Source organism: Thunnus maccoyii, chromosome 8, assembly GCF_910596095.1.
Source record: "Thunnus maccoyii chromosome 8, fThuMac1.1, whole genome shotgun sequence".
In the NCBI taxonomy this organism is placed as follows: Eukaryota; Metazoa; Chordata; class Actinopteri; order Scombriformes; family Scombridae; genus Thunnus; species Thunnus maccoyii.
Window position 1 is genome coordinate 702,194 of NC_056540.1, and position 20,954 is coordinate 723,147.

Below are 20,954 nucleotides of genomic sequence, written 5' to 3' on the forward strand. Positions count from 1 at the left end.
GCCAAATAGAATTACAAACTGATTGAACTCAAAATATTCCCTCAATAGTTCAAAGGAGATGGGCAAACAGAAGTCAAAGTATTTTCCTTTTGATGGTTTATGGCTTACGACTTTCTTTCAGTTATGTACAATTTTAAATGCTGAAGTGCATAACTTCAGTCATATGGGCTGTGATTAGTTTTTACATGGGTTGTGTTTTTTAATACAAATGGTATTGTGTTTATTCTTATGGTTGTTTCCTTTATGGTGAAGACTTTGAAATAAAAAACAAACAAACTCAAATGTCTCTTTTGTGACCAGAATTTGATGGAGTGCTCCTTGTGTGACTGATTAAAGCTGACGTGGTGTTGGAACAAAAGCAGTTGCTGATTTGAATCAGTGTGTCAACTTTGTTCAGGTGTGCTTTACAGTGGAAACACTCAGCCCACCATTGCTCCCTGTGTAGGTATTTTAGAGTAAATCAATGGCAATATCCCTCTGGACAGCAGAGAGTGGCCATGGTGTGGGTATTGGGAAGGACCCAACGTATTGAAACAGCATGCTGGGTGACACAAGCTTCGGTATTGTCCACCCATCACTAACAGGAAGATACTATGGCATGGAAAAGTTATTTAGCAAAGCAGAAGCAACAGGAATAATGGTAAAGACATAAAATGGGATAAGGGAAAAATGAATGAATAGAACTAAAGTGTTTATTATTGAACCATAACCCTGGTCAACCGTTCAGCATATTGAGTGGCAACAAAATGAGTATTGCATTCATAGTTCCAGATTTCAACGTTAAAATTGTAAAAAATAAAAATAAAAAAAATATCACTGATGGAACGTCAGTTCATACTGGGGATGCTGGCAATGGTATAAGCATTGGAGTGACTGCACACCTGAAAAATGCAGTTTTATCTGTTGTGTTCTGTGAACTGCACAGCTGAAGTAAAGACATAGACCACCAGCAGTCACACTGGCTTCTTTAATGTGGGTGTGCAGGTTGATGGCAAATGTTTATCTGTACAAATCCGCAATAAAGAAAGAAAAAATAAAAGTTCTACATGCAGTTTTCTGTAAATGTAAAAAGGGTGGCAAGAATACTGGGATATCAATGACACAGAAAGACATCTCTGTAATATACAGAAACATGTTGGTACTGGAAGGACGGTTCTTTATAAAGAAAAAACTTTGTAAAATAGTTAAACACTCAACTGGATCATACACACACTGTAATCACCCTGAATCTGTTCAAAATGTGCTACTAGAATGTGGTGTATAAGGAGAAAAGAAGGAAACTATCAGCATTAAATGAAGCAAAATGTAGCATAACATTAAGGAAGCTCCTTGGAGAAACATAATGGGAAATATGTAGCCACCTAATTAAATACTTAAAGGAAACGGGCTTAGCTGACAGTGTAATTTTATTTAAACGTTTTGTGTTGTTTGTTTGCCTGCCAATCTACCGCTCCACACTCCAGTCCAGTAGGTGGCGGTAATGCGCCTTTAAGCTGGTTTGTCGACCGCCAATAAGTTCAGAAGAAGAAGAAGAACTAGAAGAAGCAGAGGGAAGGGGAAAGAACCACTGCTACTGTGCGCGTTAAATTGATTAGAATCTAAAATTAAAAGGCATTGAAGACCATGCTGAGGGCTTGTCTGAGAGGAGCTAATTCCACAGTCCGGGTAAGACCATAATCTTCACAACTAACCCTCCTTTATTACCATTACCCACCGTGACGCCATTAGCGTGCTAGCCAGAGGAGCTGTCATTCAGTGACCCACAGCCGGCCTCAAGGTGTCACAGCGGACTCTCTGGTGAGCACGGCTGTGTTTTTCACCATCAAATGCTACCTAACGTCAGGTCTGAGAAATAACACGACAACTGAAGAGCCGGTGAGAACAGGACTAGACAATGTCAGTGCAGTGCTAGTAAGCTGGTTAGCTGGAAGTGACAGATGCGTAATGGCATTTCGTCCATAAGTGAGCTGGAGTTGAGCTCCGTGAAGCTTCAGTGGCGGTCAGATACTACAGTCATTCTGTCTCCTACGTTTTTCATTATTATTTCATATTAGTAAAAGGGAAAATGGCAAATATATTTTGTGGCAACAGCTTTGTCTTTACAATATGGCTAACGCAAGCAACATTGTTTGATTTGATTGCGATCTTTTCTTAAAGAAATATTTCAACGTTACTTGTTCCGTGTTTGCCCGGGAAGAAGAACAAACTACATTTCTGGTTTAACCTACGTAGTGTAAAAGCAACCTGCAGACCGGCACTTAACTCCGTAAATATGCTTTTACATGTCGACTTCATGTTTGGAAAGGATCTTAAGTCACCACTGTAGTCGGTTGCGGCCTGTAGACTAGGGGGCGCAATGTGCGTATCCCCTTAAACCCTCTGATGTAATCCCTCCTCCGGCCACAATGCGTGTTTCAGTGGCCGAGAGGCGCTGTCCGTATTTCCACTCGTTGACTCCACGGGAAGTAGAAGAAGCAGCGACTCAACGTTTATGACTTACCTTCGCTGAAACCTTTAGCCAAAATATGAGATATTCGTGTGTTTTTATGTTTGTGGTGAATGGAACTCGCAAGACTTTTCTTTGTCCGATCTGATATTCATCTGCTGGCCTTCAGTAAGTGATGAACGGTAAGAGACAATGTTATTTCATGCTGTTTTATCTCTGAATATTTGTTATATTCATAATGTAACGTTATTGATAATCTATCCTCGTGATAACGTTGGTAATATTAAGTGGTAGCAACAGCAACAACAAATGACGGTACTGCTGTCTCCTATATTTGTGACTGACAGTAAACCACTAACATTATTGTCTCTGATATAGTCAGACAAATAAACTGATTCAGCCACGCTAGGCTTTGTCAGATAAACAGTAGACACAGGTGTGCACAATGTAACTCAGTAAATAATTGACAATATAATTCAGTAGTATTTGAAGTGTGAGTTATATAAATGACTTGTGTGGGAATTATACAGCTTGTTTTCTGAGCTGTCAGAAACTGATCTGGAATCTTTCCAGACTGATACTGACACTAGACTGTAGAGTTAGTCTGTTTTTTCCTGTTTTGGAATACACATGCACACTGAGATTTAACTATGTTATTGAGCTTTTACACAGAAATGTGTTATTTTCATTTAATTTCTCTCATGCTTAAACCCCACCCCTCAGCCTGTCTGTCTCCTGTGTTCTGATAACAGACTGCAGGTTCAGTAAATCCAGATTTCTTTAGTTCTGCCTTTCTGTCTGAAATCAGTGCAGTTCAGGTCCATTCAGCTGCTGAAGAACAATGAGGCAGATATGTTTTTGAATGTATTCATGTATTTTGTATCTGTGCTTATATTTTATAGTTTAAGAGGTTATGTAAAGTTAAGAAGAAATTAATTAATTTATAAAGACAATAATAATAATAATAACAATGTCTTTAAATAGTAAATGTCATTACTGTTTCATGGTCAGACTGCCTTTTATTCAGGTCAGAGCAGTTCTCTAAATTTAGTAAAACATTTTACTGTGTGAGTGTTTTTGAAACATTTGAAATGATCTGAAAATAAAAAGGAATCCATGTATCCCCTTCTCACCCCCCTCCCATGGGGGGTGGTGGTGTGTCTTCCTCAAGCTCGGGTCCTCTACCAGAGGCCTGGGAGTTTGAGGGTTCTGCGCAGTATCTTAGCTGTTCCTAGGACTGCGCTCTTCTGGACAGAGACCTCAGATGTTGTACCTGGAATCTGCTGGAGCCACTCTCCCAGTTTGTGGGTGACAGCCCCCAGTGCTCCAATTACCACTGGCACTCCCCACATCTTTTCTAGCTGTTCTTTCAGACCTTGGTATTTTTCGATCTTCTCGTGTTCCTTCTTCTTGATGTTGCTGTTGCTTGGGATTGCTACGTCTATCACCACTGCCTTCTTCTGTTGTTTGTCGATCAACATGATGTCAGGTTGGTTAGCCATCACCAGTTTATCAGTCTGGATCTGGAAGTCCCACAGAATCTTAGCTTGGTCATTCTCAGCCACCTTAGGAGGTGTCTTCCATTGTGACCTTGGGACTTCCAGCCCATACTCAATGCAGATGTTACTGGACACTATGCCAGCCACTTGGTTATGGCGTTCCATGTACGCTGTTCCTGCCTGCATCATACACCCGAATGTTATGTGCTGAACTGTTTCAGGAGCATCTTTGCACAGCCTGCTTGCCACGGTCATCGGTGTTACCAGTGTTACACGGGACACATGGGACACATGGGACACACACCGATTACATTAACGTTACTTGCCCACCGCCCATACCGCAGTTTTGCTTTTTTTATAGAAACATACCCATTTATTTCATTTTCGAGTATCAGCGCCCACGTTCATCAAATAAAAAAACTCTGTGTGTGTGTGTGTATGTGTGTATGTATGTATGTATATATATATATATATATATATATATATATATATATATATATATATATATATATATATAAAGCTGTGGGGGAGGGAGCCGCAGCGAGAAAGTTGAACTAGAATCAACATTTGGAGAAAGGCAACCTGTAACGCTGTACAACCCTGCCATATGACAAAACCATTACTAGGAAGAGGGGAGGACATTTCTCTTCGTTTTAACGACTCATTTCAAAAAGACAAGAGAGAGAAGCAGTGGTCAAGCGAGCTAGAGAGTGAATGAAGAGAGGGAGCGCTGGTAACGTTAGTGAGGAAGCTGCTGAATCAGATCAATAAAACATTTTTTTCTGACTGTTTCACAGCGGTTACAAATAAATAAGCCCACAGTAATTTGGGCTTTAATTTAGAGAACAAGCTTATAGATTATGCATTTATTTATTAATGGAAAGAAAAGATGAACAGAAGATGGGTTTAAGATGATCTTGATGTCTGGCAAGTTTCATAATGTACAATACCAGTCAAAGGTGCTGGTCTTGGCTGATTTCTTTTGATTTTCCCATGACATCAAGCAAAGATTCACTGAGTTTGAAGGTAGGCCTTAAAATACATCCATGAATACACCTCAGATGATGTGCCTGTCGGAACCGTCTAATCATGACATCATTCTCTGGAATTTTCCAAGCTGTTTAAAGGCACAGGCTGTGTCCAAAACTCCATACTAACATGCTGTTTAGTACGCTAAAACAGTATGTGAGATTTTTTAGTATGTCTAAAACCAGTATTACATGAAGTGCATACTATTTCCAGGGTAATATTACAGTGTGCAAGCACTTGACACTACGCTGGCATAAATATCCCACAGAGCAATGCAGTAGTGATGACGACAACAATAACATGACAGACAATGGCGGACAGCGACCAAGGCAGCTCTGGTGTAACATCAGTAACACTTCAAGTGAAGTGAGGTTTCACTTTGCTAGGTGTAATATATATTTTAAATTAGCTCAGACTTTATGGTTGGCACAGGTTGCCATGGATACGTGTCTCCAACCAACAAGGAGGCTCTCAGGAAGTGGCATGATAATTACAGCTCAGTACGTCCAAAAAGATACATACTACTATTAATTCATACAAAAGAATGTTGAACGATAGCACACATATTGAGTGTGTAGCGCATAGTGTGCAATTTCGGATGCAGCAACAGTCAACTTAGTCTATGTTAACTTATGACCCTATGGAATTGTGATATAGGGAATTATAAATGAAACAATATGTAAACAGTTGTTGAAAAAATGACTTGTGTCATGCGCAAAGTAGATGTCCTAACGGACTTGCCAAAACTATAGTTTGTTAACATGAAATCTGTGGTTAAAAAATGAGCTTTAACGACTTCAACCCAAATGTATGTAAACTTCTGACTTCACTGTATTTGAATTTCAGGCATTAGGTGTAGTTGGCTAATTTTCAGTTGTTGCTCAGAAATGTCATTTTATGTAAGAACTTTATCACTGTGAGAGAAAATGCCTTCCAAGTGAAGTAAGATAACAGAAGAACAAAAGTGTCAGTAACAGCTGAGCTTAGCTAATAAGCTAAAACCAAATCTATGCCCTTGTTTCATAGTTCAGGTTTGATTAGCTTTGGTTATGTCTCAAGAAAAGTAGAAATAATGTGTTAGCCCATTAGTTCAAAGAAAGAAATAGTTTGAAAGAAAATAGTTAACATTAAAAAGTACTTTCCGCCAGGTGCTTTGTACGCAGAATGAATGTGACCCAATTAAATTGTGAGAATTCAGTCTTGTTCATTGCTGCTCATTTGATTTTTTCCTTTAAGTCAGGTATTAATACTTTCATTCAACAAATGCATGTCATCATACAACTTTAAAATGCTAAATACAAACCATTCAGCTAATGACTGTAGTTGACTCTCTCTGTTTTCATGTGGGGAATTTCAGCTTCTGGCACCTTTTTTTTTTAAATAAAAAATTAAAAAAACAGTTCAACAGGTGAAACTTAAAGGTTGTGGAATTCATTCATTCTTCAAATCATCACACTTCATAGGGTGGCTTCTCCTTAATGTGCAGTTATTTAGGAAATAAAACATAATGGTTACACTAAGGTACACACATCTGTATAATAGTAGAACCCATGTGTGAGACACTGAATGTCAAGCAATAAAATTACATGAACCAGCTGTCTGTCTAGTATTGTATTTTGTACTGGAATGCATTCCAGTACAAATGTATGTGAAACAGTTTGCTTGTGACAAAAGACGGGATTCTGACATTAAAGTGTAATCTAATATGGTTTTTAGAAACTGCACTATCATAAGCAGGAACTCTCAGGGAGCCTCTATATTAATGAGGTCTTTTATTCTTCCTGTTTTTCTGTCTTCCTCTCTGTCTGTCTACCTCTCACTTTCTCTCTCTAGAAGAACTATGGGAGAACTGATCTACTCAATCTGCAACACTGCCGGCACTATACAGCAGGAGAGAGCAGGTAATACACAATATATTCAGGCTTCTTGTGATAACTGTTGGATTTTAGTAAGACATTGTCACATCAGATTCATGTCTATCCATCGCTGTCTCCTTCCACCACAGTGGTTCTGCTGCTAAAGTGATTGCTACAGGCTTGGTGACAGTAGGTGGTGGCATTGGAGGTACAATCCTCTACGCCAAATGGGACCACAAGTTTAGGGCAGCCGTGGAGAAAAACGTTCCATACTCAGACTGGCTGTTGGGTTTGGCTTTGGGACCTGCTTCCCAAGATGCCGGCCTCCCCATCAAGAAACAGGTCAGTATGTATTCACAGCATCTCTGGGTAATGTGCTAAGGCTGTTTTGAAAATACAGCAGGTTGTGAAAGAGAGAAATCCACTCCTGAAGTTAAGAACAGAGCTGGGAAATGAATCCAATTGTTTTAAATTATGATTTTGAATTAGTTAAAACCTTTGTTTTGTTGTTCCTGCTGTGTAGATGGAGTTGGTCCAGCCTCCCTCTATGCTGGACAAACAGGTGAAGGCATCCAAAGCCAAGACAGAGAAAAAGGTGAAGGAGGCAGCAGAGAGTCCAGCCAAAGAGACAAGTCCATCCCCAACACAGCCTGCACAGACCATAGAGGGTAAGTCTGTGCTCTGGTTATGACTCATACATTATGTACTGGTAGTATTGTGAGTTGCCAACTGGTGTTACCTCCTGCTTTGAGGATTAAATGCAAAAGGTCTACTTTTTGATTGTCATAGCAATCTTGGCAGTGCCTGGCTCCACCTGACTCCCAGCTAATCCAAAATGGGCAAAGAGGTGGAGCTGAGGCGGGCCGAATGAAGCCTGGTTACTGAAACAAACCACTGAGCAGCTAGCAACCTGTCACTCAAAGTGGCCACATCCTTAATTATGCATAACTTTACAGCTTAATAAAATTTAAACGGGTGAGTTGTAAAATAAAAATTCACCCCCCATATACTTGCCATGAAAGTGGAAATTAGCTGTAGAGACCAAAACCACTTTTTGTGCCAAGCTGTAAACATGTTTATTTCTGCTGTAAAGTGGGGCATTTTAACATGGGGGTCTATGGGGATTGACTCGCTTTTGGAGCCAGCCTCAAGAGGCCATTCGAGGAATTTCAATTTTTTGGCACTTTGCACTGGCTTCATTTTTCAGCCCTGGAGGTTGCCGCTTGGTACTCAGTCACCATGTGACTTCAGTCATCTTGCTATTGTTTTTCCCCTATTTGCAGTTCACATGTTAACACAAACACACACACATACACACACACACACACACATCCACATCTGTATATAGGTAGACTTAGTTAGATTCCATATTGTGTGTTTTTATTCTTTTAGTACATTTTAGCTAAGATTACAGATTGTGTATTTTGCTCTTTTATCTTTTTTGAATAAATGCTTTTGAACAAAATATATAACATAGATCTAGTCATTTTTAGACATTTTTATGTGGAATAGTTACATATTATACCTTTTTAATATTGCTTAGTGGTTCAGTACTATATAGATACCATTTATCTTTACTTTTTTAAAGGATTTGGCTGGCAGTTTTCTATATATATTTTTTAATATACCTCCATTAGTGTCCAAATGTATTAAAATCATGTCAGTGAGCCACACCTTTGCACTGGGTGACATGTTCTTCTATTACAAAGAGTTTGGTTACATTAGTTTAGAAATGGCTCGAAACACTAATCAGTGATCACATTTTCAGTCACCAGAGAATTGTTTCCTGTAAGGCAGACGTCTTTGCACATAATAGTAGGTAATAACCTACACTAACCTTTCTTAACCAACCAAAATAATAACATGCTAAGATAGCCTTCAGTACAAGCAGTGTCAAGTCAATTTTATTTGTATAGCCCAATATCACAAATCACAAATTTCACAAATTTTGGTGGTCGTCAGATCCTAGGTTTAGGGTTGTCAGGGTATCCGCGGTCCTTACAGCCTTAAAAGGTCTTAAATTACAATATTGGCCCAAATATAAGAAAATATTTTATTCTGGAAATTACATTTGAAAAAGTAGAAGTTAGAAAAAATTTATAAATTTGTTATTGAAAAACCAAATTATTCAAAAAAAATATTTTCTTCTCTTTTTAAGTATTTTATTTTGAAATACGGAATCAGAAATGGCCCAGAAAAATATATCTATTCCAACAGCAACAGCAGAGAAAAGGGCAACTTTTGGGCCAGTCCTTAGGGAGGCAGGATTTTTCACTGAAATGCTTCTGAGTATTGTTTACCTGAGTTCTCAGGTCAGTCATGTCTCTCTAAATTGAGTGTTTTCATGTTGCTTGCCCTTGTTAGTAAAACAGCTAATGGCTTCATTTGTGGTTTTTGACCTGGAGGGGTTTGGGACCAGGAGGACTCTGTTAGCTGCTAGTGCTAGTTTTAATCACCTCAGGTTGACTGTTACTGATATTTAAGGCTTTTTACAGCTCAAAAGTAGACAACAGCCTACAGGTAAGAACAGGACCCAGCAGGGAGAAAGACTGAGCTGCAATGTTATACCCTACAACGCATTGTTATTGTCTGATTCATTTTAGTTTTGTTCAAATGTAAGTGTTTGATATGCACTCTGTTGTTTTTATGCACCACAGAGATCCCTAAGGGTAAGCTTCTTCTTTACCATAGAATGCTGTGCTCCTGTGCCTTTCACTAGACTTTAGAACTGAAACAACTCGTCTATTAATTGATAAGTTGATAGACAAAAAATTAATCTTCTTCTGTTTTGGTAATACCAAAATTCACTGCCTTTGCTTCTCAAAATTGAACATTGGCTAGTTTTCTTACTCTTTTTAGATTTTTGTCAATATCACTTGTGGCATTTTTTCACTTTTTTGACATTTTAATGACCAAACAATTGATCAAGAACAACAATCAGCAGCTTAATCTATAGTGAAAATATTAGTTTCAGCCTGATTAGACTTGCTTAGGACTGTACTGTAGTTTGTAGCCTAGAATTGCAGTTTTTAGAGCGTTACACTGTACAATAGCTCTGTGATAAATACTACCATGCTACAGTTGAAGCTGCTTGTGCAAAAAATGGATCTAGGTTTATTATAAGTCACTGAATAAATCTTTGTGCCTCTCTGGTGATCTGTCATGTGTGGGTCAGTGCCGTCATTACATTCATTTTGTCACTTACACAAAAATATACTGTTTGTTTTTATTGTGTTTTTTGGCCTCACTTAATTTTATTGGAGGCAATTTTTAGTCCTCCGTTTAAATGCATCTCAGTTCAAATAAAATGAACTTTAATTTAAAGTTTTTGATTATTTCACATTTTGTCCAGTTGGTCCACAACATGACAACACACTTTGTTCCTTATTGTTTTCAAGGGCTCATGAAAGGTGTCCACATGTGAGTGTTGCCACACATCTCACATACATGCAACCACACAAACTGCCTATACCTTTCTGTATTTATGTCCCATACAGAGGCTTCCGCAGAGGCAAGTCATATAATCTCAGCCATCAGTGAGGTCCCGTCAGTACCTGCTCCATGTGACACAGAGGCAGCAGCAGTCAAAGGTAACACCATTAGGCTGAACTTCACCACTGTACACTTTGATATGTTACAGTCAAAGTGGAAATTCAACCTTTGCCCATTTAGATCAGTGTCTACTATCATAAATGTTTGTATCTGTTTGCTGGTTGTGTGTGTGTGTGTGTGTGTATATGGTGTATATATGTGTGTGTGTATATATCTTTATATATGCAATACCAGTCAAATGTTTGGACACACTTTCTCATTCAAGGAAACAGGATTGTCCAAACTTTTAAATGGCACTTTCAAGAGTGTGTGTGTGTGTCATATTGTGTCATTGTATCTGTATGTGTGTGATTTCTAGAGGAGTGTAAAGAGTGCCATGACCATGAAGATACCCCAGTGACAGCAGGAGTTCACCCTGACATAGAGTCGGCAACAGAACCCCTGAAAGAGCGTCCAGTAGAAGAAGTGGCAGCCAGACTTGCTCAACAAGACCAGGAGGAACAGGACCTCCTGGCATGTAGGCTAGCAACAATACACTCTACATCAATTTTGAATTCTCTTTTAACTCCCCCTCTATACTCCATTCCACTCCCTGTCAGCCTCTCATGATTCCTGTCCGTGTGTGTATGTCTGCTTTTCAGCTGTATCAGCCAGTCTTGAAGACTCACTGGCCAGCTCGGCTCAAGCAACACTGCAGGCTATCGGAGCTCAGGAGGCAGCCCTGCAGGCAATCACACGACACACACTTAAACTGAAGGAAGCAATGGAAGCAGAGGTATAGAACACAGTTGCCTCTGACCACAAGAATGTGATCTGATTACAGTAATGCTGGTACAGGTGTAAAAATGTGATTGGATTTTTGTGAATTACTATGTTTTAGTCTTAGAGCCAGATGGTGGGCACTGAGCTGGGACTCCCAGTGCTATATTACATATTAATCAGGTCTGGTACTGTTACATTATCACTATGGACTGTCCACTGTGATTACCATCATTAGACATGTAATTACAACTGAACAAACAGCAGTAGCTTCAGAAAGTTTGTGGCTTTTGACTTTTGTCATAGTCACAGGTTGACATTTTGTTATTTTCTTGTTGGTTGCCAAACTTCAAGAAGGCAGTGCAAAAGGGAGAATAGATAGAGATACAAATGTGTGACAGTGGCGTCTTGCAGTGTGTTGAGAAGAGGATTGGAGTGGGCTGGCTCCCAATGATGAAACAAGTGGAGCGGCAGCGGGAAGCTAGTAGAGTTCACTGGGATTCAGGACTGCGTTGTTTCATGTTGGCAACAGAGGGCATTCAGTGATGTTGTGGCCTGGTAGTAGATGGTATATCTATGAATGGCAGAATTATCTATGGTCATGAATTTATTCACAGATTCCAAAAATCGATTTTTTTTTTTTTTTATGTCGTTATTTAAGTTATGTCAGTGGAACAAAAAAGGTGGAACTCAACCACAAGAGCACAGTGCCGCACCCGGACAGTGTAAGGCAAGCACACAAGATATTTCTCAGTTGATCTTCAAAGAAGGCAAGCATGTATGTGCATTTTAGATGTAATAGCTTAATAATTAGCTTTGTAAGACCAATTCAAAACTTCATACACCATTACACCAGATTAACCTTAGTGATCTCCACTGCACGAGACATAGCACAGCACTTTTTTTCTTTTTTTTCCACCTTACCCCAGTACATGCAGACCAATCTGTTTTACAAAAGATACTGTATCTAGCCAGTGATGTTGGACAGTAAATTAGACCTTCATTATTGTCATACAGGCCGAAGACTGTAAGAGGCTGTTTGCACTTGGTTTTAAAATGCGTTGGTGATGTGAACACAAGTGGACAGCCAAGACACGTTGCTGTTCACTCCTGTGTCTATCATATGTCTCCAAGGTGTTGTTGGGACTTAATAGGAGCAGGTTTGGTTATTAGAAAAAAAAAATTATTAATATTAATTAATAATAACGGAGCACCACCCTGAGGTAAAGGACCAATAACCGGTCACATCCGCCATCTTGACTTATCTGGTCAAGATGGTGGACCGTGTGATTTGAACAGTGACAACGGTTAATGGGGTCTGCCAGTTTAACACGCGTCTCTAACAATAGGATTACTTGGGGACAGAGCTGAGCACTATAATTGAGTTATCTGCTTACCAAATGTGTGTGTGTGTGTACGTGTATGTGTACATGCAGGTGGGTTAGTAGAGAGGAGAGGGTGAAAACACCAAAGAACAAAAGATCTCAGCGATCGTGCGTAGAAGTGGCACTTGCTTTTATTTACACAAAGACATGGCGTGCAAAGTCCTTATTTGCCAGCTGCAGTCTGATTTCAACAAATAGAATGCAACCCATGATCTCCACACAATGGCAAGCTAACACAAAACAATCCAAGCAGTTGGACAAACACAAACCAGTTCAGCGTGATAAACTCAACCAAATAAGCAGGGCCGGGTTGCACAGCAGTCTTCTTCGGATCCGGTAACATGCTCAGTTGAACACAATGAAAATCTCTACTCATCTAGCGAGGTTGAGATGGTGTGGCCTAGAGACATGTCATGTACATACGGGAGTTACTTCCTTACGTTAGCCAGGTGAACAGCTGGAAGCGCAGTCCAAAGAGCAAGTGGAGTGTTTATACTCTCGGTGACATCACGGCCGAGAAGAGGAAATCCTGGGGTGTTTCTGGCAGGTCCAGTGCTCTCGAGCTGAGAGTTTGACTCTGCCAGAGTTCACGCCTAGGGTGTGACTTGAGCAGGGCATGATGGGAGTTGAAATCCACTTGAAGTCCTTTTGTGTGACTTGGCGCCTTTCTTTGTTATCAGGCTTTAAGAGTACGCGCAGGCCTGTCTTTGCCTCATGCACATGGCATATGAGGCCCAACAGTGTCGAGCTGACCACTTGTGTTCAGATTTTGTTACTGCCTATGTCACTTCCACTAGAAGATCCAAGGACCCCTCGCACAGTTATTATTCCAGTCTGTCATCACTCACACAGGCTAGCTAAGAAAACAAAAATGTTTCAAGAACTAATGTGCATGTTCAGGCTATTCCAACGGTTGAGATTGTCAGGACAAAGTCATTTGGCGTTGGTGTGCTGTTATAAAAAAACCACCAAGTCCTGCAATAACATTTTTTCCTGTTATATCCTAAAAATAACTTTTTGTTCATATTGTTAATAATAAATAATTAATTAATAACTTAATTTCATGATTTAGATATTTTACCCATCTTTAGCCTACATTTGTTAATATTTTGGTTAAATGATGACATTTTGAAAGTATGGCGAGTTAGCTGTTAACAGTTCCTGTTTTCAATGTACCCATTGATGTACAGACAACTATCAATGAATTACTTTGATAATGAAGAAAAACACGTGATGATTCTCAAGCAAGTTCTGGAGTTCTACATTTTTTTTCTTATTTCTGATCTGTTTATTCGTAATTGCAGTAGAGTTTTGCGCAAACTGCGGCTCATGTCTCACCTCTCTCCCTCCATCCCCCTGGGAAAATCTCTGCCCTAGAACAACTAAACATTTTTACCAGTATGACCTGTGACATGACACCTTTTAATGGGCAAAATAATGGTTTTGCAGTGGAGTGATTTCAGTTCTTTTTAAATCCAGGTTCCACCTGAGGAGAAGTCTGCCCAGTGGAAGGATCTAGAAGCTTCTGTTGCTGATAGAACCAGCGCTGTGAATGATGCTGGAACTGCGCTATTGAAAGCCAAGTAAGATATACATCTAAACACACACACACATGCACACATGTTAGACACACAGGCTAACACAGGGCAGGTGTGGGGAAAACAGGGCATTGCTGATACATTTTCTGGTCTTGCACCACTTCTCTTGTCAAACAGTTCTCTTAAGGCCTAAACGCACTGGGAGCAATAACTGACGCACGTCAATTCATGGCGCACTGTAAGCGTCAGATTTGAAATTCCAACACCACAGAACCAACACAAATTTGTCATCTTGTCCTTGTATTAAAAGGAGAAATGCAGAGGAGGAAAATGAAACTGAAACTGAGAGCGTCAGCGTCCACAGTAAATCATTTGTTGACTGTTTAATGGTTATTTATTTGTGCATTAAAACGTGACTGCCGTGAAATAATCAGAATATAACGTTTTATTTCTCTCATTTGGTTTTGTTCTCACTACTGCTGGCTCTCCTTGCTCAACCACCGCCACGCTGTCTCTCTCTCTCTAGCTGACTTGCGCTATCTCTCTCTTTTTCGGCTGCAGAGAAAACAGCTTTGGGCGCTGGGTCCTCATTTGACGCTCCAAAAATCGAAACAAGGTCGGAGTAGGCGCATCATAATGCTTCTAGTGCGTGTTCGGCCATTGAAAACAATTGGTGTTATTCAAAACACGCGCGTCAGACACTTCCAGTGTGTTTAGGCCTATATGCACTTGTATTAACCCCTCCCTCTACTCTCCCATACTTCTTTCCCTGCAGTAAAGCTTTGGACAGTCTCAAGTCCATGATTGACAAGTCTAAAGAGTTGAAGGTCACTGCTGTTCGCCCACTTGTTTTAGCAGCAGAGGAGAATCTCCATAACATGGTGGTGGATTTGGACAAAGTGGTCACTAAGGTAAGGACGTTACTTTACGCGTACAACCAGATGAACTCTACATTTAGGGAAACATGCTTATTCGCTTTCTTGCTTAGAGTTAGATGAGAAGATTTTACCACTTTCATGTCTGTAAGATAAATATAAGGCTACAGCCAGTAGCCAGTTAGCATAGCTTATCACAAAGACTGGAAACAGGGGGAAACAGCTAGCCTGGTTCTGCCCAAAAATAACAAAATCTGCCTACCAGCAGCTCTAAAGCTCTCTAATTAACATATTGTATCTAATTTGTTTAATGTGGAGTGGAGGCTGATGGGAAAATCATTAATTTTATTTGGTCATAAACAAGTATTCTATTGGGGTTAAATACTGAACCAATCCAAACTTTGACCTGCTGATAGCGCTAGTTTAAAAGTCAGGGATTGCCGAAGTTATTACGATTCATCTTGAATTGGACATAAATGTCTATCCATGGCAATCTATCCAGTTGTCACCACATGTTACAGAGTGATGTTTCTTAATGCACAGTCTTTGACTAAACACAGATGCCAGATGCTGTGGAGGGCACATTAATCAGACAACAGCAAAACATTTTATTGTAGCTATTATGGAATTAGTTATTTAGGAACTGCTGATGTTATCTGCCTTCGCTGTTCATTTTAACCAGCAGTGTTCAGATAACAATAAGAAGCTGCTACCGATACGTACTCCAATGCTCTTTGCAAAAAGAGTGAGGAGAGAGAAAAGATTTGATATGAAATGCTTGGTCTCATCTTGACATTACCTTGATGCTGCCACCTGGTGGTTCATATTGGTGTTATGCACTCCCACCAACAGAGGGCAACGTGTCCATAGAAGTCTTCTATAACACCAGTGTTAAACAAAGCCAGATCACCAGCTAAACCTGGCTTGTTTCAGTAAATCAGGCTTATTTCAGGAAATTCTTTTTCAGAAAGGAGGTTTTAATAAGCCTGACCTAAGTTACCCTGGAAACATCTCCCTCCAGACTAACCTGGTCATGTCAGGCTAGTTTTGAGGTTGTGCTTCACCTTAGTGTTACGATCATTTTAACACTGTGTTTCTTCCAAGTTCCTCCCCAAAGGTTCCTCTTTATATCTGCAATGTGAACAGTGTCTGTTTGCAGAACATTTATTTTTATTTTCATCATATATCGACATGTTCTGCACGTAATGCATTATTAAAATCTGAGGAAATATCTTTTTCATTCTAAAATATCTTCACAGTGTTCCAGCCAACATACATGTTTTAAAATACACTGTAAAATGTACTATAAAATTAAAGAGCCATATACTCAGAGATCCATTCATGAGAAATGCAGACAGTCAACTGGAAGCTATTTAAACAGAACTTCCATCATATAGAGGCTGTTCTATCACTTCTACAAACCAAATAACACAATTCAACTGATACAGAATTGATGTATTTAAAAATAGCTATTATCTCATTGTCTTGCTATAAAATAAATCACCTGACTGCGTAATTTGATATGTCAAAGTTGTTTTAAAAGGATCTTGCATCCACTACATCTACATCTTTACATTATTTTTAGCACTAATTATACAAAAAAGGTTCATGTCACACAAACAGAACTTAAACTCACAATGTCACAATTACAAGCAAAGCTCAGCAACAAACTGAGCTATCAGAGGAGTACAACTGATTTGAGTTCATGTCTATTTCTGACAGTCTGAGCTCGCTGCTGACCTAAAACATGCTGCTAAAAGTTCTCTTTGGCTTTGTGTTAGAGTATTATATATTTAATACTTGACTGGGACATCCCTACCTGTGACTGCAAGGTTCACCATCCAGCTCAGCTCTTGCTGTGGGTATCCTGTTTCTCTGCACTGTCTGTTGTGAACTCTGTTTACATATGGTCACTCTTGTGCTTTAAAAATTGTGCAACAGTACAAAGAACGTGCTTGGACCCCACTTATCACCACCCCTCAATCTGTATTCTGATATAGATTTCGCAAACACAAAAATGAATTTTTCAGCTCCTTCTTCACCACAGTGGTCCAATACAACTCCCATGTTACTGCTAACGCTGCACCAATCTGCCTGTCTACCTCATGCTCCATCTTACACCCCACTTGTGAATCGTCAGCACATAAAGCTGCCAAACTCTGTGTGTGTGTGTGTGTGTGTGTGTGTGTGTGTGTGTGTGTGTGTTTGTGTGTGTGTGTGTGTGTGTGTGTGTGTATAGGTGCAGTCTGCAGAGTCAGAAGCAAAAATTGTTTCCCAGTACAGTGAACTGGTTAATGAAGCCAAACAACAGTTCCAGAGGGAAGTAAGCAGCCTTACTCCAGAGATCCAGGCCAACTGGAAGGGCCTCAGTAAGAACACACGCGCACAATCACAGAGTTATTCAGCATGTCCATATTCATATTTCTGTAGTTTTTTTTTTTTTCTGGCACTTTTTTTTACCATCATTAGATGATTGACAATAGGGTGTGACAGGACATGGTACAGTGTGTGTTTTTGACCAGTAGCTCACCTGGATGTTCAGTTTTACTTTCAGCAGGTATAATTCAGTGCCAGGAAGAACTTTCCAGAGTTAATGTTTTATCATCTTTAATATCAGTGTTAATGGCAATGACAGTGCAGATCATTTGTGACACATGAAGCAATAATGTAAAGTGGAATGATATATATATCCTCAATACTGTTAGTACATGAGATGTAATTGGGACACACTTATGCTCTTCCTGGTTCAGATACACATCTGAAATGGAGTTCTTTAGGAAAAATAAGACAAATTTTCAAAATAACTTTGTGTCTTTGCATTTGAGCTGGTAAACTGTCAGCGGATGACCTGAACGCCCTAATCGCCCACGCACACCGTCGCATCGACCAGCTGAACCGAGAGCTGGCCGAGCAGAGAGTCCGAGAGCAGATCCACATCGATGGAGCGCTGGAGCAGCAGAAGTTGGAACACCAAAAAGCCCTGGAGAAAACTGTTAACACCTCCCTGCAGCACGCTAAGGAGGACGCCCGGCTGGAGCAGGAGAAGAAGGTAGGGAGGGGGGGATGAAGGTGGTTCAGGGGTCGCTGAGCTTGCTCTTCATTTGGAGCCACGCAACAGTCACCAATTCATCAGTTCTTATCAATATAACTAGGCAGTATGAATAATTACATGTTTGTGTGTGTGTGTGTCTGTAGCTGTCTGAGTTGAGGGAAGTGATGGAGGCAGAGATGAGGACTCAGCTCCGGCGTCAGGCAGCTGCTCACACAGACCACGTCCGAGATGTCCTCAAAGTCCAGGAGCAGGAGCTGAAAACTGAGGCTGAGCAGGTCTTCATACTGCCCCACATTCTACACGCACATTACATTCAAATATCAGAGTGCACAGAGGAGGGAATTATGTGTATAGCAATTGTATTGACTGTCTTGTGTACCAAGTATAGATCTAGTATATACTGTAAGTATATATACTATGTAAGTATATCTTTCACTGCTCTCTTGTCTATCTCAAGAGACTTCACGGTTAAATAAAGGTAAAATAAATGAAATTAAAAACTGTAAAAGTATACTGAAAGCTGATAGCAAATGCTTGGTCATATCTTTAGTATTCTTCTTATTAGATCACATATGACATCGTTAAATCATTAAAACAACACTCATACACTGTAATTGAGGATTCTGGGAGCTGCAGTCTGTGTGGCCAGTACAAAGCATCCATCAATCCACTCTCTACTGGCTTGTCATGGTTAGGATGCATACTTCTAACAGCATTCCTTCAAAGCTGTGCTGTGGGTTGTGTTCAGGTCCTGAACAGTAAGATGCTGGAACAGGAGACCCACTACCGTCAGCTGAGCCAGGAACAGCTGGATAACTTCACTCTGGATATGAACACTGCCTATGCAAGACTGAAGGGGATGGAGGAGGCCATAGACAGTAAGATATATATTTACACACACACCCACACACCACTCTGGAAAAAGGCAGAATCAATGTTTCAAAGAACATCACATATGGATGGCAAAGTTTGGATGACATCATTAAGCCTGTTATGTTAACAGCTTCTTGTCTTGTGAATGCAGGCCATGTGGTAGCAGAGGAGGAGGCCCGTAAAGCTCACCAGCTCTGGCTCTCTGTGGAGGCTCTCAACTACACTTTAAAGACCGCTGACGCCGATTCCCTCACTAAGCCTTTAGAGAGCGCCGCTCAGGCAGTGCGAGACAGCTGCCACGACAACGAATTTGCCCTGGCTCTGGCATCAGCTCTTCCAGGAGAATCCCTGCAGCGTGGTGTGTACAGTGAGGCCTCTCTCCGTGCCCGCTTCAACTCCCTACGCTCACTGGCTCGCCGGGTCGCCCTTATTGACGAATCTCACAACTCCTTGTACCAGTATTTCTTGTCCTACATTCAAGCTGCACTGCTGTTTGAGGATAAACAAGAAGCACCACCTGCCCAGCTGAGCAGTGAGGATTTAGACCCATTCAAGCTTCTGTCATATGCTAGCTACTGCTTGGAGCATGGGGATCTGGAGTTAGCAGCTAAACTGGTGAACCAGTTAAGAGGAGAGGCCAGGAGAGCAGTGGAGGACTGGCTGACTGAAGCCAGACTCACACTGGAAACCAGGCAGGTCATCAGTTTGCTGTCAGCTTATGCAAATGCTGTGGGATTAGGAACCACCCAGGCTCCATAGGCTGCCACTCCCATTTAACCTGGCAGCCATTAAAGGAAAACTCCACTGAAAATGACTCTTCTGAGTATCAAATAGTGGCACAGTGTAGGATTTTAAGTGAAGCTCAGTAGAGGATGTAGCTTGCTTCTTTGTGGAGTAAGGCAGCTGTTGGATTCACAACAGTGTTTGATACTCAGAAGAGATTTTCAGTGGTGTTAACTGAAGTTAACCAAGTGATGGATGTTAAGATACATTTGTTTTAAAGCACTATGTCACCGGAGGATTACTTGTATGATATAATTGATGCACCCTTTGATTCTAGTCTTGCCAATTCAGGCCCGTGTTTGATCCAGGTATTTATTTTTTGGCTTTGCCTGAAATGTTATGGAAAATTTAATTAATCTAACATTAAAGAATATGTCATGCTGCATTTTATTTTTGTCAATACTGTACATGTTACAATAAATCACGAACAAGAAAACTGTCTGTTAAATTTCTTCATTCCTCCCATACAACAGTTTAACTGTTACGGAGAGCTGAAGACATGACATCATATTTCCCCTAGCTTCTCCCATTCAGCATTTCTTTTAGCCGCCTTTCTGGAAAAATAAAATGTGTTCCTGGTTTACTTTCTATATTCTAGGACATACCAGCATACACTACAGCACCTGCTTTTAGACGTTGAAACCTTTGTGATTTTAACAAGGTTACAATTACTTTGTGAGAATGCAAAAAAACTACAGCTCCCATGAAAATTTACCAGGATGGCAGTGCAAGTACTCATCATCTTAGCTTGGATATATACATAAATATCTTTAGCTGTAATCTCTGCTGTCTAAAACCTCTGCAGTGTTCACTCTGTCCTGCTGTTATTACACACATCTGAACTAGCCGTGACCCCCTGTGTATGTATAACATTCATGGGAAGTGATGTTCATTAAAGGCAACTAAAATATTTACTTAGTTGAATAAACAATGAAAATAGATTTTTTTAAAAATCTATACATATAGCGATATAGATTTCTAAGGCTGGATTTTTTTGTAGTTTACATTATTTCAAATGTCATAGGGATTTTGAATAAGGTTTTCTACTTCTGGAACAGAACCTGGAAGATATTCATATCCGTGTGTGTGATTACTGTGCAGTTGTTCAGACTTGAACCCTCTGCTTTCTTATATGTGTAAATTTAATTCTGTTACCATACCTAAGTGGTACAGTTCCCAGTATTATTTCTATGCACAGGTCAATTGCACATAATCAGTGAAGAGTATTAGTGACTTTGTGTGTGGTTTTTGTGACTATTCTGCAATTTGATATGACTGACCTGACTCACATTTTTCTTTTGGTATCC

At 40.1% G+C, this 20,954-nt stretch overlaps 1 protein-coding gene across 1 annotated transcript; it reads left to right on the forward strand.

The window, feature by feature from the left end:
- The first annotated feature begins 1,510 nt into the window (after nucleotides 1-1,510).
- Nucleotides 1,511-20,083, forward strand: immt (inner membrane protein, mitochondrial (mitofilin)). The gene is made up of 14 exons (XM_042418996.1): nucleotides 1,511-1,665; nucleotides 6,808-6,875; nucleotides 6,980-7,172; nucleotides 7,354-7,498; nucleotides 10,328-10,420; nucleotides 10,741-10,899; nucleotides 11,024-11,157; nucleotides 14,006-14,109; nucleotides 14,840-14,975; nucleotides 17,179-17,308; nucleotides 17,765-17,988; nucleotides 18,135-18,266; nucleotides 18,740-18,869; nucleotides 19,016-20,083. Exons 1-14 carry the CDS (start codon nucleotides 1,624-1,626, stop codon nucleotides 19,621-19,623), a joined length of 2,298 nt encoding a protein of 765 aa, XP_042274930.1. The 5' UTR covers nucleotides 1,511-1,623; the 3' UTR covers nucleotides 19,624-20,083.
- Nucleotides 20,084-20,954: the final 871 nt, after the last annotated feature.

Coding starts and splice junctions, on each gene's coding strand:
- immt (XM_042418996.1), top strand. CDS start 1,624: ATGCTGAGGGCTTGTCTGAGAGGAGCTAATTCCACAGTCCGG. Junction 14,110..14,839: donor ACTGCGCTATTGAAAGCCAA/GTAAGATATACA, acceptor CTTTCCCTGCAG/TAAAGCTTTGGACAGTCTCA. Junction 18,267..18,739: donor TGAAAACTGAGGCTGAGCAG/GTCTTCATACTG, acceptor GGTTGTGTTCAG/GTCCTGAACAGTAAGATGCT.